The sequence below is a fragment of the Centruroides vittatus genome, unplaced genomic scaffold (assembly GCF_030686945.1).
Source record: "Centruroides vittatus isolate TY-2023 unplaced genomic scaffold, ASM3068694v2 scaffold_435, whole genome shotgun sequence".
In the NCBI taxonomy this organism is placed as follows: Eukaryota; Metazoa; Arthropoda; class Arachnida; order Scorpiones; family Buthidae; genus Centruroides; species Centruroides vittatus.
This window is the reverse complement of record NW_027122708.1, coordinates 8,111,404-8,132,727: the sequence shown is the minus strand read 5'-3', so window position 1 is coordinate 8,132,727 and position 21,324 is coordinate 8,111,404. Positions and strand designations below refer to the sequence as shown.

The following is a 21,324-nucleotide window of genomic DNA, read 5'->3' as shown; positions in this document are numbered from 1 at the left end:
AAATTTTACTTTTAAGAAAATATTTAAAAATTAACCTTAAGATGTGAAAATTTACTACTACTAAATGTTGATTTACTTTTCATAGAGTTATCTATACATCTGAATTTAAACATTCATTTAAATTTCAAAGATTAAAATAACAACAAAGTACTAAATTTAAAAAAATTCTGAAATTACTAAATAAACTTCTAAAATCAAATTAAAATTATAGAATTTCTGTAAGTATCAATCCTATCTCCTCTTAAATAGATGATTAAACCTATAGTCTTTCTGTGTTAATTGCTTCATAAACATTTTATGTTTGTGGAATTTTATTCACCTTGAATCAAACCTTTAATGCTCTTGCCAAAAATCTTTAATTTTAGATTCTGATAAAGAGACTCAAAAATGTTTAATAAAGTATTTTTTTGGATTTATAGGGTAAAGTAATAGGTTATTTAGTTTAAATAGTATAATTTATAAAATAAGTCAAACAGATATTTATTTTAAAATTAAGAAAAATGTTTGAATTTTTAAACAGATATGTAACATAATAAACTGTAATTATATTCACAATCTTATTACACAAAATCTCTCTCTTACCTCATTACTAGGAATTAATAACCATAATGCATCATCAACATTTTCACGAATTTCAATATCAGTCTGGAAAAAAAGATGAAAAAATACATCTACTAAGTATAAATATATACTGTATATATAAAATCAGATATCATAACATAACAGCATTACAAAACTTTGAAAAAATTTCATTTCAGATAAATGAATTTTGATTTTGATTATATTTCCAATTTGTGTATACAGGTGTAATGTATAAATATAATAGTTTCAACTTGTACAGTACATAAAAAGCAATGAGGAAAAATAAAGAAAGAGAGACACATAAGAATAAAATTGAAAATAGAAATAAAAAACAGTTAAAAACTGATGTTTAATATTCATAAAACCAAGATAATTTGAAGGATAACCATGCTCCTGGTAAACATTACAATTGTAAGTGTGAATTTATTTATTGAAGAAAGAATTAACAGTGAATTTACACATAATATAAAACCAAACACTATGAAAAATAAACAATAATAAAAAAAAACAGAAAATTCAAAGATGCTGATAACTTTATTCAATGAAGTCATATATAGCAGGAGAGAGAAGGGAGGAAAGGAAAAAAAAAGTACATTTAACACAAATATTAAGTGGGCTAACAAAGAATTCGAAATTATTAGATGTATAAATAATTCATAAAAATAACAGGAAAATAATAGACAAAATATATAATGGACAAAAAGTGTGTATATTAGTAAAAACAAGAAGTGAAATGACTATAGAAGAAAAGTACATATTACTCTTAAAAAAATAATAAGACTGTTTCCAGATGAATGTTATACCTAACAGAGTAGTATGTAACAACATTGTATTGACATACAATTCACAGAACATATGATACCATTATTTCCTAAAGAGATCCATAGTGCTTGTAAAGTTGATGACTATTTCCAATGTCACTGTTGAGAAAATTTATGTATACAATGGAATCTCAGTTCTGCATACTACAAGTTGAGAATAATTCCTACAGATTAAGCAAGAGTTCTGAAACTGAAATAAAGAACATTGACATAAAAAAAAAAACAACTAGAAAATAGTTCATGTGCATGTATTTCAATTACAAATTATTATTGTTTACAGTAAAATAATACAGTAATAGAAAGAAATTAAGATAATAATCTGACTTGTAAAGCCAACAAACTTCACTAAATAAAATATTCAAAGATTTCAAGTTATACTATGAAAATAAACAAATTTTATAAAAACAACATTATAAAATGAAGTTTAACTGCATTTAAAATAAATTGTTTTCCAATTTTCTTATTAGATTTTAAGGTTCAAAATATAACAAAAATTTTCACTGGATTTTAAATATGTAAATGATAATTTATTCATGAACTTCTGACTTTATGATGATGATAGTTATGAAGAAAGACTAAACTACTATACATACAGTACAATGTGTGTCATTATAATATACACTTATATATGTCATTATAATGCTACTCTTAAAATCATGCAATTTACTTATGCAAATCATTAGCAGATTTGTTTTGTCAATGAGATGATCTAACTTGAAACTACCTCAAACTGCACATAGAACAATTTCTTTAAAGTCTGATTTAATTTTTGTGATTAACAAGATCCTATTAAAATTTATTTTCAGTTTATTCAAAATGTTCCTTATATGAGACAAATAAATTTTTGTAATGCCTTCATTCTATCATGAACAATATAAAAATGATTCTCAAAAACTGTCCTCAATCTTTATCCTTATTTTACTTAACAAATATTACATTCCATAATTTTTTCTAGAATTTGCAGTACTCAGTACAGCAAATTGCAGTACAGTTAAATCATACTCTATTTTTATAAAAGAATCAATAATATGAGACATTAACAAAAGAACTGAGAACTATTAGACAAAACAGGATCTTTAGGAAGCAATGTAGACAGATATGTACATCAAAAATAGCAATAACAGTATTAATTACTACTATTTATTGTTCCAATAAATAAAACGAATATATTTTAAATAAAGAAAAATTTTTACATTACACTTGTATTTAAATAAAATTATAATGAATAATTTGACTAATATTTGAAACACTTTCTGCATATGATTAAAATGTTGCTCTTTTATTTTACATAAATAAATTTTATTTTATTTGTCTAATACCTAGGAACCTTATTGAGTACTTAAAATTTAAGGACTTTAAATGTTGTAATTCCTTGAGTGAGGAACTAGCATTGCTGCTTCTTGGACAGTAAAGTTTAATGAGTAATGTACAATTGGGTAATGTAAATACCATGACATGTTGCTAATTCATATTGAACATACTTTGCAACCTATTATAAGCCCTAAAGTTCTTCCACAACTTATGTGATAAGCATACAACCAGCATGATATTACTGGTATACAACCAAACAAAATATGCAATTACCAACAAACCAGCAAGCAATTAGATTTAACTAATCGTTAAACAAACGTTTTCATCTTTTTTCAATGGTCATCCTCAGGTTTTGACGTAATGGAATGTTAAAAGAATGCAAATTCCAAAAATTTTAAAAAGTTTGCACATTGTAAAAATATGTGCATGCTCAATGTTGCATTTAACAAATTAGACTTCAAACTGGCTTCCAGTTTTAAAAATACTAAGTTTACATAAAATATAAAAACCAAACTTGACCAAGAAGATCTATTGTACGTCAAAGCACGCCCTCCATGTGGCTGCTAATGAGTCCATTTCTTTAAAATTAATTGCTGTCCCCCTCCTAAATGCTTTAAATATTTACAGTTGTTCAAGATATTTCAGGTTGGCAGAGTCATCGCAAAGTTGTAGTAATTGGACATTGTCAAACTTAACCTGGACATTGTTATCAATGATGAAAGAGGCCAATGCAGTAGTGGACAGACCTTTCTGAATCATGTATTTATGCTCCTTGATCCTCATTTTTAGACCATGTGTGGTAACTCCAATATATTCTCCTGAATGGTTCACCCTATAATTGTTAATAGGGATAGTATAGAATCCTAGGATACAATTCTGGTCCAATCGGTCCTTATTGTTTCTAATAGTAGAGAAAACTGTAGATCTCCTGTAAGCGATCCTGTTACTTGTAAAGTGAAATATTTCTTTGTATATGTTGGCAAGGATCTTATTATAAGTAACATGTAAAAAGGACTCATCTTTTGATTGTAATGTGTCTGTTGGATGCTCCTGGTGTGCAACAAGAGCATTGATGAGGTGTGCAGAGTATCCATGCTGCCTGGCTATACTTGAAATGTAATCCAGTTCTATTTTTCTATTCTCCACGATCAAACACTGGGTGTAAGCCCTTCTTACAAGGGCCTTAAAAGTGGAGGTCTTATAATTGAAAGGATCATGTGATCTTGCATAGTTGAAGAGCAGAGCATATGAGGTCTTACAGAACATCTTTGTTCTCAATCAGCCATGTTGTAATACGATATCTATATCAAGAAAGTATACACTGGTGCAGTTTTGTTGTTCTGCCCACATAAACATTATCATTGAAAGCCTCGATGAATGCAGAGAAGTTTGGTAATTTTCTCCAAATATAATCTCTCTACACACCAGAATTTGAAATAATTAAATAAAAGTGAGATTAAAGGAGCACGAGTCAGACATACAGCATGGTAGATACACCACGGCCCTGGCGACGTATGTGTCGGAAGAGGAGATAATGGCAGACCTGCATGCGGCAAAAATCATTATACCCAACTATAACCCACAGCAATTGAAATGGCTAGAAGCCATGGATATATTTAAGGCGGGATTACGTAGTACGTGCGTTAATCATAAGGAGGAAATGATCCTATCCAGTGCATGGCAGGTTTTACTAGAAAACAGTGTTTAAAGGGAGGAGCATGGAGCATGCGCAGTACAAATATCCAGCTGTTCCACGTGATAATATTCCGAAAAGAAATTCAAAGTGAATATTTATTCGAATGTTAACGGCCTATACAACAAAGCCTGAAGAAAAGCCCAGGAGGGGCTGTGAAAACGTTTGCGATTCTAAAAATAGATCGACACCGGTTAAAAGGTTAGAAGGATTTATTTAATTATTTCTCCAAATAATCAACACATCATCAACATATCTTGCATATAACATTATGTTATACGCAACCTGAAATATCTTGAACAACTGTAAATATTTAAAGCATTTAGAAGGGGGACAGCAATTAATTTTAAAGAAATGGACTCATTAGCAGCCACATGGAGGGCGTGCTTTGACGTACAATAGATCTTGGTCAAGTTTGGTTTTTATATTTTATATAAACTTAGTATTTTTAAAACTGGAAGCCAGTTTGAAGTCTAATTTGTTAAATGCAACATTGAGCATGCACATATTTTTACGATGTGCAAACTTCTTAAAATTTTTGGAATTTGCATTCTTTTAACATTCCATTACATCAAAACCTGAGAATGACCATTGAAAATATTTGTTTAATGATTAGTTAAATCTAATTTCTTGCTGGTTTGTTGGTAAGTGCATATTTTGTTTATATGATAAGCAAATTGCTGTAACATTAGGGCCAAATTTCCCATTAGAAAATTTTGGAAATAAATGTTTTATTTGTGAAATCAAAATTCCATGGTCAGGAAAGTATATACACCAATAATTGCATTTGGCCTAATAATTCTTTCTACAGAGTTCTAAACGCCTCATGTTTAACTATAACAACTCTGTACAACTGCTTTATTTAAAATATAACTAGAAATAAAATGTAATTAAAGTTTTTAATCTTATAACCATTATTAGCATCCTGAACTTTTATGTTATTAAATCCAAGATGAGATTTGTACATTAATTTATCATCATATTATACATGAAAGCATTTTTCTTTTATACTGTATATACACGTAAAATCAAATCTTGACCAACAGTATTTACATTAAAATATATAAATAAAATTTACTGAAGCTGCAAAATTGTCTTTGTGTTCTGTCGTTACAAACACCAGTGACTTCTAAAAACAATTTTTAGTTGTGGAGACGACCTTTTACAACAGAATACTAAGACAATTTTGCAGTTTCAGTATATTTTATTTATATATTTTAATGTATATATACTTATTTATTTGTTATAACATAAATGTAGCATGAGTCAGAATCCTGACCTTGGTAATGAATACAAGACATAACAGAAGCCGATATTCATTCATTTCACATATTCTCAGTATTAAATTTGTAAAACAATTTTTCAAATTTGAAAGCTAAAAAAGCCTATTTGCAGAAGGATTAACGAAAATAATTAAAATAGATAAAGTAGAAAATAATTTCCATAAATAACAGATAAAAATATTAAAAATAATTTATTTTTCTCTTTATCTTAAATACTTTCTACTACAAATTGTATTGTCAATTAGATTGCTTAACCAGATGCTATGTCAAGTTCTTACATTTTGCTATCTATATAAGTGCATGTGCTAAACACAAGTGTATATTAGTGTGCATTGTGAATGCCAGTGTATATTTTGCTTACAAACTTTAGTTACTTTTTCTTTTAATCCTTACAAATCAACAACGTCATACAAACAGTAAGATTTTAGTGGCAAAGTATCAAAAATACCAAAACAAGTGAGATTTTTCTCTCAGGGCTGTCAAGACAACACACAAAACTGTTTGAACTTCAATACTTTATAAAATCTTAAATGTCCACATCTATGTAACAATGTCACAAACAACATGCTGTTATCACTTGATAAACCAGTTTAGACATAGCAAAAGACCCTACAGCATGATGTTTGATGTCAATCAAAGGTTTGCAAAATGGTTTGGCAAGATCTATTGTGGTATTTCTTGTTGGATTTTCAGTGAACCATCAAAGGATAACATGTTATGCATCTATGAAAGCATACCTCAAGGTAGCATAGGTGTGGACACACTTTAAGCAGCTGCAGCTGATTCCATGTTTACTAGACAAAGTGGTTTGTTCAAATGCTATGGAAAGTATTGCAGTGTATTGCACAAAACCATGTTCATCAAAAATAATTCTCTCTGTTCACAAAAATGGGTTATGGTTCATAATGAGGTAACAAAATGCAGTCTGCAACACTGTCACATTAATGTGAACATAGCTTTAAAATGGCAAACTATGGATGAATTATCAGGCTACTTTTCAGACTTAAACTTAAAAAAAATAGATTATAAGTTTATATCAAGGTTGAAGTTAAAGTTAGTGAAAATGTAATGATTCAGACTCAAGCAAATATCGTTTTCCAACTCCACAACCCTGGTTTCTCAAAGACAAAATTAAAGTGCTAGATCATTTGAAGAGAGGAATTCAGCAATGTGTTCCTTGCACTTTTGTGGTAAGTGGATCTGTCATAAGATATATTAGACAGATTGGAAATGCGGTAGTAAAACATCTTTGTATTAAAATGTTTTTCTTATTTTATAATTATATATCTATTTTAATCCCTTGACCTTATTTTTACTTTCTCATCTGTTATTTATAACAGGTGGAAGTATGTCAATCAGTAGAAAAATGACCACTCAAGATTTTTACATTTTTTGGACTTGAGACCTTGAAATGTCAAGAAATGAAAAAATAAATAAATAGTAAAAAAATCAGTGTGTGTGGGGGGGATGATTTTGTTCACCCATTTTGTAGCTTAACTCCTGTTCCTTTTTTCCCTCAAAAATTTCTGAAATTTTGCAGGGAGATTTATGTATTACTGAAATTAATACTATTAAATTTTGATGGTTTAAGGTTGATGGGGTGGGGAGATAAAAGATGCTCATATAAAAAAAATTAAATACCTTCTAAAACCAATAACCGGCGTGAAATATTTTCAAAATGGCGAACGTTTTCGCTGCCCCTCTTGGGCTCTTCCTCAAACCAATTCTTTTTGCTGGAACCGGATTCATAATCGAATAGTTTAAATAAATGGAACGTGTTCCATTCCTAAAAGTTCATGCAAACCTGGATATAACACCGATTTTTAATGAGGCAAGAGTGATCCGCACTACCCAACATCAAGAACATCTGAGAACTTTGGAAGAGAGAGAAATTTACAAGGCCGATCACACAACAACATGCATCAATTTCAAAGAAGAAAAGAATCTCTCTACTGCTTGGCAATTTTTATTGGAAGAAAGGTCATAAATCGGTAAATGTCACACGTAATTATCATAAGATGCACGCATCATTTTCCCAACGGAATAAAAGAAATTTAAATGTTTAGAACGGCATGCGGTTGCCGCACGTACTCGAACTTTTAGAAACGGAACACGTTCCATTTATTTAAACTATTCGATTATTGAATCCGGTTCCAGCAAAAAGAATTGGCCTGAGGAAGAGCCCAGGAGAGGCAGCGAAAACGTTCGCAATTTTGAAAATATTTCATGTCAGTTATCGGTTTTAGAAGGTATTTAATTTTTGTTTATACAACCCGGTGTGGGAGAAGCGTTAGGATGCTCATGTCACATCTCCAGTAAGGTCAGACTTAAGATTTTACTCATTATTAGCATTTAAAATTTTTTTTATAAAACTCATCTCTAACCTCAAAATTAAGCTTTTTCCATTTTATAACAACTTAATTAATAATATAAAAAGTTTTTAAAAATAAAATATCATAACAGATGGCACTACATACAATATTAAATGTTTTTGTTGGAAAAGTTACACAGCTTGTTGCTGGATTTTTTAAAAATGTATTTCACTTTTCTGTGTTTACAATTTCACTACTCATAGCAGTTTTGTAAAACTTAACTGCTGCAAATAGACTTCCTACTGTAATTGTTTTCAAATTATATTTTAATAATTTCATAACACAAAAACATTTAAAGCTAAATTTTTATTAAAAAATGTATTTTAAAGTTAAATTTCAAAATTCTCACATTTATGTTTGAAATACTAAATTTCAAATATAAACTGATAGAAAATTGTTATCAATTTGTCGTGATCTTAAACAATTTTGTCATCTTTAAATCTTAAATTCCAATAATTAAGAAAGATGATAAATTTTCAAAAACATTACTTTACCTGAGACTTATTTAAGATGAGATAGAATGGAGTGAATATGATTATTTTAGTCAGCCCAGCATTACTTAACTTAATTTGCACACAAATCTGAAATTAGAAAAATTTATGTAAAACTACAAAATACTACTACTAATACATATTTATAATATCAGTAACTTGGATGTATGTATTTATTATAAAATTCTTAAATAAAAAATTATTGTAATATGTTCTTTAAATCAGCATAAATACAGGTCTTATTCTCTATAAAGTATTTTTACATTTTTCTAATCAATAGTACATTTATATTCATTACAATGCTTGAACCATAAAAGTTGGTTATATCTTAATTACAATGCCGCTTCATGTCTTTAATTCTAGTTAGAAGTGGTCTCCCTGTTTCACCTATATAAACAACTGGATTTACATAATACATAAATATCTAGGTTAGTTCATCAGTATGTATTATTAGTTATTTAATTTATTGGTTGAATTGTATGTATGTACAATTCAACCAATAAACTAACACCAGCTGAATGAGAATGTGAATTTGTTGATGGTATAGGAGCAATTCTTAAAAAAATCAAATTTTAAAGATTAGTTAGTATTTATATATTTGGTTTTATATTTTCATCTATTAAATAAATAATATAAATAATAAATAAATAAATATTTTCTAACATCTATTAAATAAATAACTGTAATCATCTTAATTTTAGCCTGAGGATGGGTAACTGGATTGTTGTCACCCAAAATATGCATAGCATAAATAAAACATTATTCCGAAAATTTCCTTGGCTGTGAGTCCTAGTCTCTGATTGATGCAGATAGTGGAAAAACAATATGAACACTTTGATGATTTTTTTAGCTTAATTTTAAGCTGAAGTGATTTTTACATCTGCACCATAACAATTGGGAAAAGAAGTAAAAATATTTCATATCATCATAAGTTTGTATATAGTAAAACTTCATTAAGTTGAAATTGTCAGTACTAAAGCTAAATGATTGCTGGATTAAATCAGGCTACTTTTCCACTACTATTAATAATTAAATAATTTGATGCTAGAGCCTCTAGTTCCAAATTATTTAATTATTAATAGCAGCAGTAAAGCAGCCTGATTTATTCTGGCAATTGTTTGATGTTTCCAAACGTACTTAATAAATAAATAAATAAATTTATTATGAATATCACACTTTGATATGTTTATATATGAGTAATTGTCAGTACTTTTAAATCATAGTATTTTTGTGTACCTTCCACCCTTTGACATAACCACCATCTGTGATCTTTATTTTTCCTTATATTCCATGTGAACATAGACAATTAAAATAAACACTACAGCTCCATGCCATTACATTCTTGAATCAACATCCTTTGAAATTGGCATTATAATTGGGTCAGAAGGGGGATCCTTTGACAATGCATTCAAAAGTTCTTGAAAGATTTTTGAAAAACAAATTGATAGCAAAATGTATATGGCCACAGAAAATTTTTAAAAATTTAGGTATTTAACTCATTAATTTGAAACTAACTCAGTCAGGACTTTTTGGCCTCTTAAACTTTTACTTGAGGTTTTACTGTATTGCCATTATATAGATTACATTATATGAAGAAAATATATGGATAAAGATATTGTAAAAGAGAGCAAAAAACTTTTAAAATACAAAAAACTTGAAATCATGAGTTATCATATATACAGTCGAGTCCTCATAAGTCGACACCCCAAGGGAAAGTGGAAATGTATTGAGTTAGTCAATGTGATGACTAAAGCGAAGTTGGAAAAAAACCACAAAACTATAAATAATAAAATACAGTAGTGCGTTATACTGTAGTATAGGCTTACAATACATCGTGTCCTCCATTTACAATTACTCTGTAGATGAAAAACTGAAAAATTTGTTTAGTGTTGTTCGTTTTGAGCACTTAACTGCTCAACTTTCTTTTTCAATGATCTTGAACGCCTTAAAAACATCATCTTTGCAATTGTCAATCATTGGCAAGTAACGTCTAAGGATTCTTAATGAGAAAATGCAAAATTGGATTCTGGTGTGACGATGTAGATTGTATATTCTCTTTTTGTTTATCTGCTATTATTTTATCATAAAAATACATAAAATGTTAAGGCATTTTTATTAATATGTATATATATTAATAATACACTCATGTTTGTGAAAATTGCAACACCATGAAGGAATTGTCAGAAATTAATGAAATTTATTCCACATATTACTGATAGTGGTACAAATTTACAAGACAAAAAAACAAAAAGATCGTCAGAAATCAGTACTTTGTGTGTCCGCCACACTGAGCAATGAGAGCCTCACAACGTCGTGGCATTGAATCATAGAGGTTCTGAATGTAATCCTGGGGAATGGCATTCCAGATGGCTTCGACTTGACGCTAAAGTTCAGTCTTATTGTGTGCCCCACCAGCTGTACGAGTGAGTCGCCAACCAATGAAATCCCAGATATGCTCGATGGGCGACATATCTGGGGAATAAGCAGGCCATGGAAGAAGCAAAACCTGTTGTGCACTGAAGAAGGCTAGTGCAGTCTGAGAAACATCTGCATGGGCATTACCCTGCTGAAATACAGCACCCAAAATGTGTCAAAGAAGGGGAGGACCTCTGGCTCCACAATTTCCCATATGTAGCGATCACTGTTGAGGTTGCCCACAATGTGCACTAGATGGAATCGACAATTATACCCAATAGCACCCCACACCATGATGCCAGGTGTTTGTGTGGTATGATGCTGGATAACACACTGTGGGAGCAGACGTTCCCCTCTGTAACATCTGATGTGTACTCTTCCATCATTGTACTGCACATTGTAGCAAGATTCATCAGAAAAAACAACTTGTTGCCACTGGGCACACTACGCGCTGTGTTGCTAAGCCCATTGAAGTCGAAGGTGTCTGTGAATCAGTGAGAGGGGAATCCTGCATAGAGGAACCCTTGCATACAGTTCATGCTGCAGCAGATGGTGACGAACTGTGGAGCTAGACAACAAAACTCCTGTAGCCATGCTCCAACATTGTGCTAACACACAAGAGGATGCTGTATGGTCCATTGTAGCCATACGGATGAGGTGTCTGTCATCCCGTGCCATTGTGCTATTGCTTGCCCCACTACCAGGTTTTTGCCTTATTCGGTTCTCCTTGGTCCATTTCTTCCAAACACGCATCACTGTTGTGGCATTACACTGCGTGCGAGCTGCGATTTCTCGATATGAAAATCCATCCTCTTGCATACCAACAATGCTACCTCGTAAAAACTCCGTTAGTTGTTGGTATGGCTTCCTCCGCTTTTGACGAGGCATATTGACCACCAATGAAACGTTTACTGCAGACAGAGGAAAATAAAAGGATTTCAATGTATCTCTACAGTCCTTTATATACCTGGAACAAGTGGCTGATAAGGAGCAGTTTCTCGTTCCACGCATGCGCAATTGCTTTGTAATTCTAATCATTTGCATGTCTTACCTCACTTTACATTTCCTGTAAGTTTGGTTCAATTTGCACAATTCCTTCATGGTGTTGCAATTTTCACAAACATGAGTGTATTAATATATTATTAAATATATTAATTATATATTAATAAATAAATCAACTCCCCCTCCTAAAAAAAAAAAAAAAAAGAGTTTGCACCACACGTGCGGAGTGAATTCATTTTTTCAGGAGGGGTGATGACTTATTGGAGTGTGAAACAGCAAAAGTATGTCGACTTATCCAGTGGTGACGAGTTAAACGGTGTTGAGTAAACCAGAGTTTTTTAATGTTAATGCCCATGTAAGTCAGCTGGGACCACAGAAAACTGACTACTTAACTAATGGTGTTGAGTTATCCGAGTGATGACTTATGCACACTCGACTGTGTATAATATAATTATAAAAAATAGAAAGTACATGTACAGTTCAGGTTCATTAAATAAAAAGATAACTTTAAATAATATTTTTATTAAAACCTATTATTATGAATAATATGCCATTCATGAGAATACACTACAGCAAGAATACAAAAATAAATTAATCATCATCATAAATTAATAAAAAAAGCTCATTTGATCCTTTCTGTCAAAGATTTTTTAAAATCTTTTATAAATGAATGATTATACAATTTGAAGCAACTTCATAATCTTTACACAAGTGAATATTACAAAATGTAAAGTCACATTGTATGAAATATAAGAAGAGACCTAGAAAATACAACTTAAATCAATTTAAATAAATAGTAAAATGACTGCACAATAGCAAATTTAACAGTCTTTCTACATCATCATATATTCAAATTGCTATATTTGCATATTTCATGAAAGTTATAAAAAAGTTAGCAATGTGAATTGTAAATAAATTAAATGTTAGGTATCTCAAGTTAATAAATACAAAACTACCTAAAAACATAACTTGTGATTAAATTTATTTTTAAAGTATGTATGATTAGTAACTTAAAATTTTTTGAACTTCAAGGGCAATACTATCATCATTAATAAGGTTCATCAACAGGATCCCTCAAGCAGATGTTGCTAAATTAGAACCAAAATGTAAAGAACAGACAATTTTTGAGATGTTTCGAAAGATGTTAAAAAGAAAAAAATAATAATAATAATAAACTTCATAGTTCAGAAGAACAACACACAAAAGCTGAAAAATTTTTATTAAACAATTTTATTACACAAAAAAATTTTATTAAACAAATTAAGAACAAAGGTTAAAAAAGACACAGTCGTTCCGAAAAAAAATTCTTCTAGACGATCACCATTTTTTCATTCTTGTTCTAGAACAAACTTCTTAGATGACCAGACCTTCCTTTTTAGGCTACTTAGCCATCTAATGTTAAAACGTAAAAATCCAATTTTTAAGAATTTTAAAAAAATTTTAATTGGACTAATTCTGTTTTAAGGAACGTTTTAACATGAGATGGCTAAGTAGCCTAAAAAGGAAGGTCTGGTCATCTAAGAAGTTTGTTCTAGAACAAGAATAAAAAAATGGTGATCGTCTAGAAGAATTTCTTTTTCGGAACGACTGTGTCTTTTTTAACCTTTTAAAAAGAGTTTTAACATCCGACGGAATTTCAAAATTAAGAACAATTTATTACAGTCAGCTCCTGACTTATAACCATCTATAATGACCAAAATTAGTGCATTAAACAATTACAGTAGAGAGTCGTTAATCGGAACCCCGGTAATTGGAACGATTTTCAGTCGGACTGTGTCGTGCTGAATCGAACGTTTTTGATACTAAATTTACTTCTAAAATATAATTTTCATGTTTTTATATTCTTCAATATATTTATTTTGTTTGTACAAAATGCAGAAATAATTTTTAACGATACGATAGCCTCGATGATTATTATAAAAATTTTCGTTAGGCTTAAAATTGACGAAAATTCAATGCGAAGCAACACGCAACGGAGAAAAATTTCAACATCGGATAGGTTAAAATATTTTTTTGTACATAATCGGTAATCTGAACAAATCACTAATCTGAACAATCCCAGTCCCCAATTGATTCTGATTTTCAACTCTCTACTGTATTTTCAAATATAAACAGTTGCATTCATAATGGCATATTACACAAATATTAACTATAATATTATAATAGGCAATTTTTAAAGTTTTCAAAATGTTTTATGTTAAAAAAAATGAAAACAAAAAATGTCATTAATAAACATTATTTGCATAGTTTAGTATTATATGATAATAAATTAAATACATTGAATACATAAAATATAATTCATTTTGTCAAATACTTACTCCATACGTTTGACCATCTTTACACTTAGCCAGAACTGTTCCTTGACTTCCAATTACATCAAGTGAGAATTTATCTGACCATTCTGATTCATTGGCTTTCAGTGAAGCCTTAAAAATAAAAACAAATTTTTTCATAAAATTTTCAAATTTCATTCAAATGTGTCATTTAAATAATTTGTTTTACAAAGCACAGCCGCTCAACCTTAACCAGCAAATTATTTAAATCTAATATTTTTAGCTATCTCTGCATCCATCTTCAAAATATCACAAAATGGAATTGTGAAAATCTGAACTTCAACAAAAAAAATAACACAATTTCATCATACCTATTTTGATCTGTCATTGATAATTATCATCTGTTACCTGAGAACATCTCATTTTGCACGTTCTTGACAGCAAAAGTAATGCTTTTGCTGTCATCTTTTGATCTCCCGGTTGTGCATTACCAATTTCAATATCAGAACTGATGGCCCAATGAGAGAGTCGTCGCCAGTGCATTGATTGGGTTAGTTAGTTTAGTGCATCCTAGACCTCCTTCTCCATCTACAGATATTACCTACTCCTCATACACAGATCTCATCTACTCCAGTAATGGATATTGCCTAATCCACACACGAGGATATTACCTTTTCCACAACTTGCCTATTCACCGAACTGATCCTATTATCAACCTGTCTGCACAACCCTACTACTGAAGACACCTCTTATAGCTGGAATGTCTTGACAGAACGATCCATCAGGTATTTATTCCCAAGCAAATTATCATGTAAACTCTCTCTCTCGTGACTACTTCCATTATATAGGCTAGTTATTTCTATATAATATAATGTATCTATTGAGTAACCTTTTTCTTTGCAATTAAACAGTTTGTAGGGCAGAGGGCGCCACCACGATTTTGGCACACTGACCGAACTTCGCTCTCGAACGCTGTCAAGGAGGGACGTTTTTCTTTTTGTTCTGTGCCGACCATACCTACTGTAAATACCTCTTAATAGTGAATGATACTACTGTATATATCTAGCAAACATGATGAATAAAGTAAGATACTTCGCAAGGATCAGTGTCTCCATTAATCCTCACAGACAAGTAAAGGACGCGCTGTCGAGATTGAAGTGATCATCATCCAAGGTAGGACCAAACTCGAGCCAATTCTACTGAAACGCACCGACGGATTTTAGTCACATCACTAAAAGTTATTTGTTTGTTACCGTAGTATCTGAGTGCATTACTTCTGTCATGCTGTCTCATAGTCCTCCATCTGGTATCCGATCACCTATGCACATGACCACTCATATGCGGTAACTAAAAAAAAAAAAAAACAAAGGAAAAATACGCAGTTGCGGCTTCTGTGTCGAATGAGACACAATGGTGTCATCCCAATGAGGCAGTGCCGACCCTCCAGTCACAGAATAACTACTTTTAAACCAAATAATCATATTCATATGGTATTCAGTTTACAAATAATTATTCCATTTTGCAATATCCTGAAGATTGCTAAGGAATATGAAAAATAATGTTTTGACTCATACTGAATTTCCCCAAACATAAGACCTAACTGGAAAATAAGCCCTAGCATGATTTTTCAAAATGCTCATAATAGAAGCCCTACCCCTAAAATAAGCCCCAGTTAAGAATGTCAGCCAGACAATTGTATTCAGTACGTCCATTGTGAGTTACAATGAACATATGGACGTACTGAATACAATTGTCTGGACGAACAATTATAATAATAATACATAATTAAATATAAATAAATATTATTATTGACATTAATACTTAAAAAAAATGATAATAAAAATTATAATTATGTATTTGTAAATACCCAAGCAAGTGCCTTTGGACAAGACATCCCCTGAAAATAAAACCTAATGTGTCTTTTGGAGTAAAAATTAATAAAAGACCCAGTCTTATTTTCAAGGAAACACAGTATCAGCCATGATAAATTATGGTAGTCCAGAATATATTTGAACTTGGATTATACTGCAATATTTTATTGAAGCCAAATCATGCAATTTTTATACTTTTAGATATAATTAAGTACTCTTAGGTTTTTGATTATCTAATACAAAATTAAAAATACAGTAGAGAGTCGTTTATCCGAACACTGGTTATCCGAACGCTTTCCAGTCAGACTGTGTCGTGCTGAATCGAACTTTTTTGATACTAGATTTACTTCTAAAGTACTCGTATGATTTTCATGTTTTTATATTTTTCAATATATTTATTTTGTTTGTACAAAATGAAGAAATAATTTTTAACAATACAATAGCCTCGATTATTATTATAAAAATTTTTGTTAGGCTTAAAATCGACGAAAATTCAACACGAAGTGACACGCAACGGAGAAAAATTCAACACAAAGCAACACGCAACGAAGAAAAATTTCAACATCGGACAGGTTAATATATTTTTTCGTACATAATTGGCTATCCGAAAAAATCAGTTATCCAAACAACCCCAGTCCCCAACTGATTCGGATAAACGACTCTCTACCGTAATTAAATATTTAAAAACAGTGAAGCAAATCAATTTTATTATTTTAAAGACAATTTAATTACCTTTTTCTTTGCAAAAAAATTTTTTGCTTTAAAAGAAAACAACAATGGAAAATCCATTTCTGGAGAATGTTGAAGTATATTAGTTTCATCAGTCTACAATAATAATAGTAAAAGTTATTGTAAGTAATTTTCATAATTAATATTTACAGTAAATTTAGCAATTATTAGTTGTATTTTTACTAATTCTTAGATAACAAAATGCTAAAAAAATAATTAATTAATGAGTAAAATGCTTTTGCATCTAATTTACCTATCTGTTTAAAGAATAAGCATACAGAAAAGTGAAAAATCTATTTATCTTACAGTGACAGAAGCAGTAATAAGAGTATAGATAGATATAATAAAAAATTAAGCAACAAATAGAATATTTAAAAAAGAACTCTAAAAAACATATTTATAACTTTTCTAAATTAAACAAATGATATTTTTCAAAATTAACAAAAAATTCAATTAAACATTTTCAATACATTTCAAACATAGCAAAAAAAAGCATGCGTAATGAAATATCAGGTTAGGATGAACCACTCACAGACAAAGAGAGTGTTGAACCTCTTCTATTATCTTTATCTGACTGTGTTAATAGAATAAATTTCAAATGTTGATCAATTAAAATATAAATTTCTACTCTATATGAAATTTTATAAAACATGCTTCATTTATCATTTAAATGCATATAAAATGCCTTTATAAGTCAATATCAAAAAGTAATATTAATACATTTAAATAAAATTTTACTTTTGAAACTAATTTCTTAAAATATGTTTTAAACACAAATTTCTGAATATTTTAAAGTAAAACTGTTTTAAAAGTAACATTATTAAAATTCAAAATTATTTTTTTAAGTAAGAAATTCATTAAAATATTGTTATTAAAATTCAGATATTAGTAACAAATATATTTGTAAAAAATCTGTTAAGTTTTATTATGATGTTAAATTTTAAATATATTGAATTTGATTTTCACCTTTGGTGAACCTGATGAATCTGATTTCTCTAACTTCTTAGATTTCTGAAGAAAAAGATAAAAATAGACAGACAGAAGAAAAAAGTATTAATCACATATAGAACTAAAAAGGAACAACACTGATAATTACACCTTCACAAATTTCACATCAGTGCATTCACTAACTAAAACAAACAAAAAGTGAATATGGATATCAATATACACATATAATAATAAAAAAAGTTTCTTTATATAATTTGAAATAAGTAATAATTTTAGATACGTATGAAACTAAAAATAGAAAATAAAATTTTCAAATTTTTATTGACTAGTTTTATTTTAACTAACTTAAATTCTTTTATCATAAAAAAATGCAACATTATAAAAATAATAATAAATAATAGATTGTCATTATATTACAATAAAGTTAAATTTCACTTCCTAATTTTAACTATATATCATATATCTTGGCAGATAAGACAATAGTTGAATCATAAGAAAAAGCCCCGAAAATCCGGGGTTGTCTTAGAGGACAGATACAAAAAAAAATTAGATTGAAATTTATATAAATTAAAACCATTATAGTAAAACGGACAAACCATAATTATTTACTAGTAGAGAGTAGAGTATGTCCACAAAATAGAATAGCCCATATGATGTTTTTATGAATAGTCAAGGTTATTACCCGAATGTCCGAATCAGTGTGAATGTTTGCAACAGTCGCAAGGAAGTGCTGCCAGATGCATGAAAATAAAATTTTGTGTTCTTTCAAAAAATTATGAATATAACATCTATATATGCTATATAGTATTATTATCCATATATGCTATACAGTATTATTATCCAGAAGATGATCGCTGATCTAAACTAAATTCATAGGCTGTTGATAGTTTGGGGGTTGTCTTATAAGACAGATATATGCTAAAACTGTAAAACTTTGATGAAAACTTATATCTTGTTTTATCTGAAGGTTGTCTTATCTGCCGAGATGTACGGTAAATATAGAAAATTAAAGTTTTTGGTTTTTAAGTTTTTTCATAACATACAGGGTGAATATGGAAAAATATATTTTCATAAACAGTCAACATTAAGATTGATAAAAATAGTGTATTATGCAATTAGTTTATAATATAGGCATTTATGACATGAATGGAAGTTTGGCATACGAGCAGAGTGAGTGGGCCAATTTCCATGAATGCCATAATCGCTAATTATAAACAAATTGTCATATGGTATTTTGTGGTTAAACTACACCTAAAACAATATACTTATGAAAATTAAAATTATGTATAAACACACTGTGTCAACCATGCCATAAAGCCATGCCACAAAAATTTTATAACTGGCAATCATTGATAAATATTGTTGCTGTGCCATAAAATTTTTGGTGGTTGCATTAAAATTTTGTGGCACCCATGCCATAGAGCTTTATGGCACAGGTGCCACAAACACTGTGTTTATACATGATTTTGAGTTCTATAAATAGTGTTATAGGTGTAATCAACCACAAAACATATTTTACAGTGTCTTAAATTTGTTTTAATTTTTTTTAAATCAATTAAATTATGTTCAACATATTAGGACACTGAAAAAAACTAATAATTGACATAAATCATTTAGAGAATAATTTCTTAAATTAGTTCTTATGTTATAAAATTAACAAATATAATCAAAACTGAAATCAAAATTAAATTTCAGAATAACAAAGACTGATATACACTAAAACTTTCAAATCAATTGCAAGATATTCTGTAGATTTCCAATGTCAAATTGTTTGTGGAACAGAACTAAAGATAAAAGTTTATCCCAGAAAAATTTGGCATGTTGGATTTCCTGAAAGATGTAAATATTTTAACAAAGACTTTCTTAAAAATCATAGATTTAAGTAATAAGAATAGTAAGATGTATTTATAACTGAGTGACAGTAACAGTAGTTAGTTGTTACAAGATTCAAAAATTTCTACATTTCAAGTATAATTAAAATGACAATTCTAATAGAAAATATATTTGCTATATTACATATAAAATCATTAAATAGTAAGAGCATTAAATAGATGAATGTAATAGAGAGAAGGAGACTATGGACTGCTTACAACAGATTCTCTCTTTTCCAATTAAAATATATAAAATTAACTTTTATTAGTACTTTGAAAATTAATTTTCCTCAAATTAGTGTCAATATGAAACTATTAACTCAACAGCAGTTAACAATATTCATAATCATAAGATGTATCAGGAAGACATAATTTAGATTATTCTTGTACAGAAATTTGATTTTCAAAAATAAATATTGACAAAGTTATAATTTTTCCTTGGACATTGTTATTTGTAAATATGCATATTAAGATATGCATAATTGGGGGGGGGTAAAATTACATTTTAAAAATCTTTTTACGTAAAAGTGATGACCCTACTTATTACATAAGTGCTATGGCCAAAATGTTACAGAATAAATTTAAAAGGAAAACTATTTTCTATATAGCATAAAAATACAAAAACAACTTCAGCTATGAAAATGATATATTATCATTTTAATTGCTTTGAAATGTTGCTTTGGATAAATATCTAATGCTAGAGTTCATTCAATTCACGAAGCACTCAAAATGATGCTCAATTTATCTTGTAACCTCTTATTTTCCATTTCAAGTAGCTTTTGATATGCCTCTTTGATAATTCTGGATAACAAATATAGTTTAAAAATCATTGACTATGAACATAATAGTATATTCTTCCATTTCTTATTAAATTTTTAATGTGATGATTTCATTATTAAAATTTTTTTTTAAATTTATTACTTTATGGATACATTTCAGCTATTTAAATTTTACAAAAAAAAAACAAAATGTAGTATGATTTTAAAATTTAATTTATAATAAATGATTCACACTTGCTCACTTTAAAACTGTTCAATTCCTGAATTTTTTAAAATAAGTATTAAATATTTTATAAAGTGCTTGAAATTTTTAAACTTCCTGGAAAAAGTTACATAATAAATTAACAAAAATATCTGTAAAAATACTAAACCACATTTCACTATTAGGCTTGAAAAAAGTCTTTATGTTCACTAATTTTAAAAGATTTTCAGATATCACATGAATATCATGGATTTAGAGATGAAACAAAGAAGTATTGAAGTAGCAATGATTTAGCATCAAACAATGAAATGAAAACTAGAAGGAGAAAAAAGAAAAATTCTGATTTTTAAGAATGAAATAGATAAATCACAGATTAACTGTTTTATAATGAGAAGTAAAGATCTAATGCTCACAATATAAAATTTTCTTTATTAATTCACAAACAATGTAATAACTCAACAAGCATTTATTTATTATGACATCATCACAATGTTGCACTGAAATTTTTAATCATATTTTTAATTTCTTTCACTTAACATGTGTTCTCCACCTTCAAATTAGTAGCAGCTTGCCCCTGTACAGTACATCATACTTTTCCTTTAGCATTCAAGTTGTGCCAGTCATCTATCTAACATCTTTCAGAGGAAAATTTTTGAATTGAAATAACATGGCTTCCAGTTT

At 29.2% G+C, this 21,324-nt stretch overlaps 1 protein-coding gene across 3 annotated transcripts in view; it reads right to left on the bottom strand.

Moving 5' to 3' along the window:
• Vps13 (vacuolar protein sorting 13C) overlaps positions 1 to 21,324 on the bottom strand; it is a 273,667-nt gene that overhangs the window by 74,919 nt on the left and 177,424 nt on the right. Inside the window, exons 53-58 of one of the 3 annotated variants that reach the window (XM_067287043.1) lie at positions 17,810 to 17,854; positions 17,376 to 17,417; positions 16,847 to 16,939; positions 14,289 to 14,396; positions 8,557 to 8,643; positions 583 to 645 (exon numbers count right to left, since the gene is read on the bottom strand). In XM_067287043.1, coding sequence (XP_067143144.1) covers positions 583 to 645; positions 8,557 to 8,643; positions 14,289 to 14,396; positions 16,847 to 16,939; positions 17,376 to 17,417; positions 17,810 to 17,854 — 438 coding nt within the window. The remainder of the gene's footprint in view (positions 1 to 582; positions 646 to 8,556; positions 8,644 to 14,288; positions 14,397 to 16,846; positions 16,940 to 17,375; positions 17,418 to 17,809; positions 17,855 to 21,324) is intronic. The other 2 variants (XM_067287044.1, XM_067287045.1) reach the window with 2 other exon arrangements.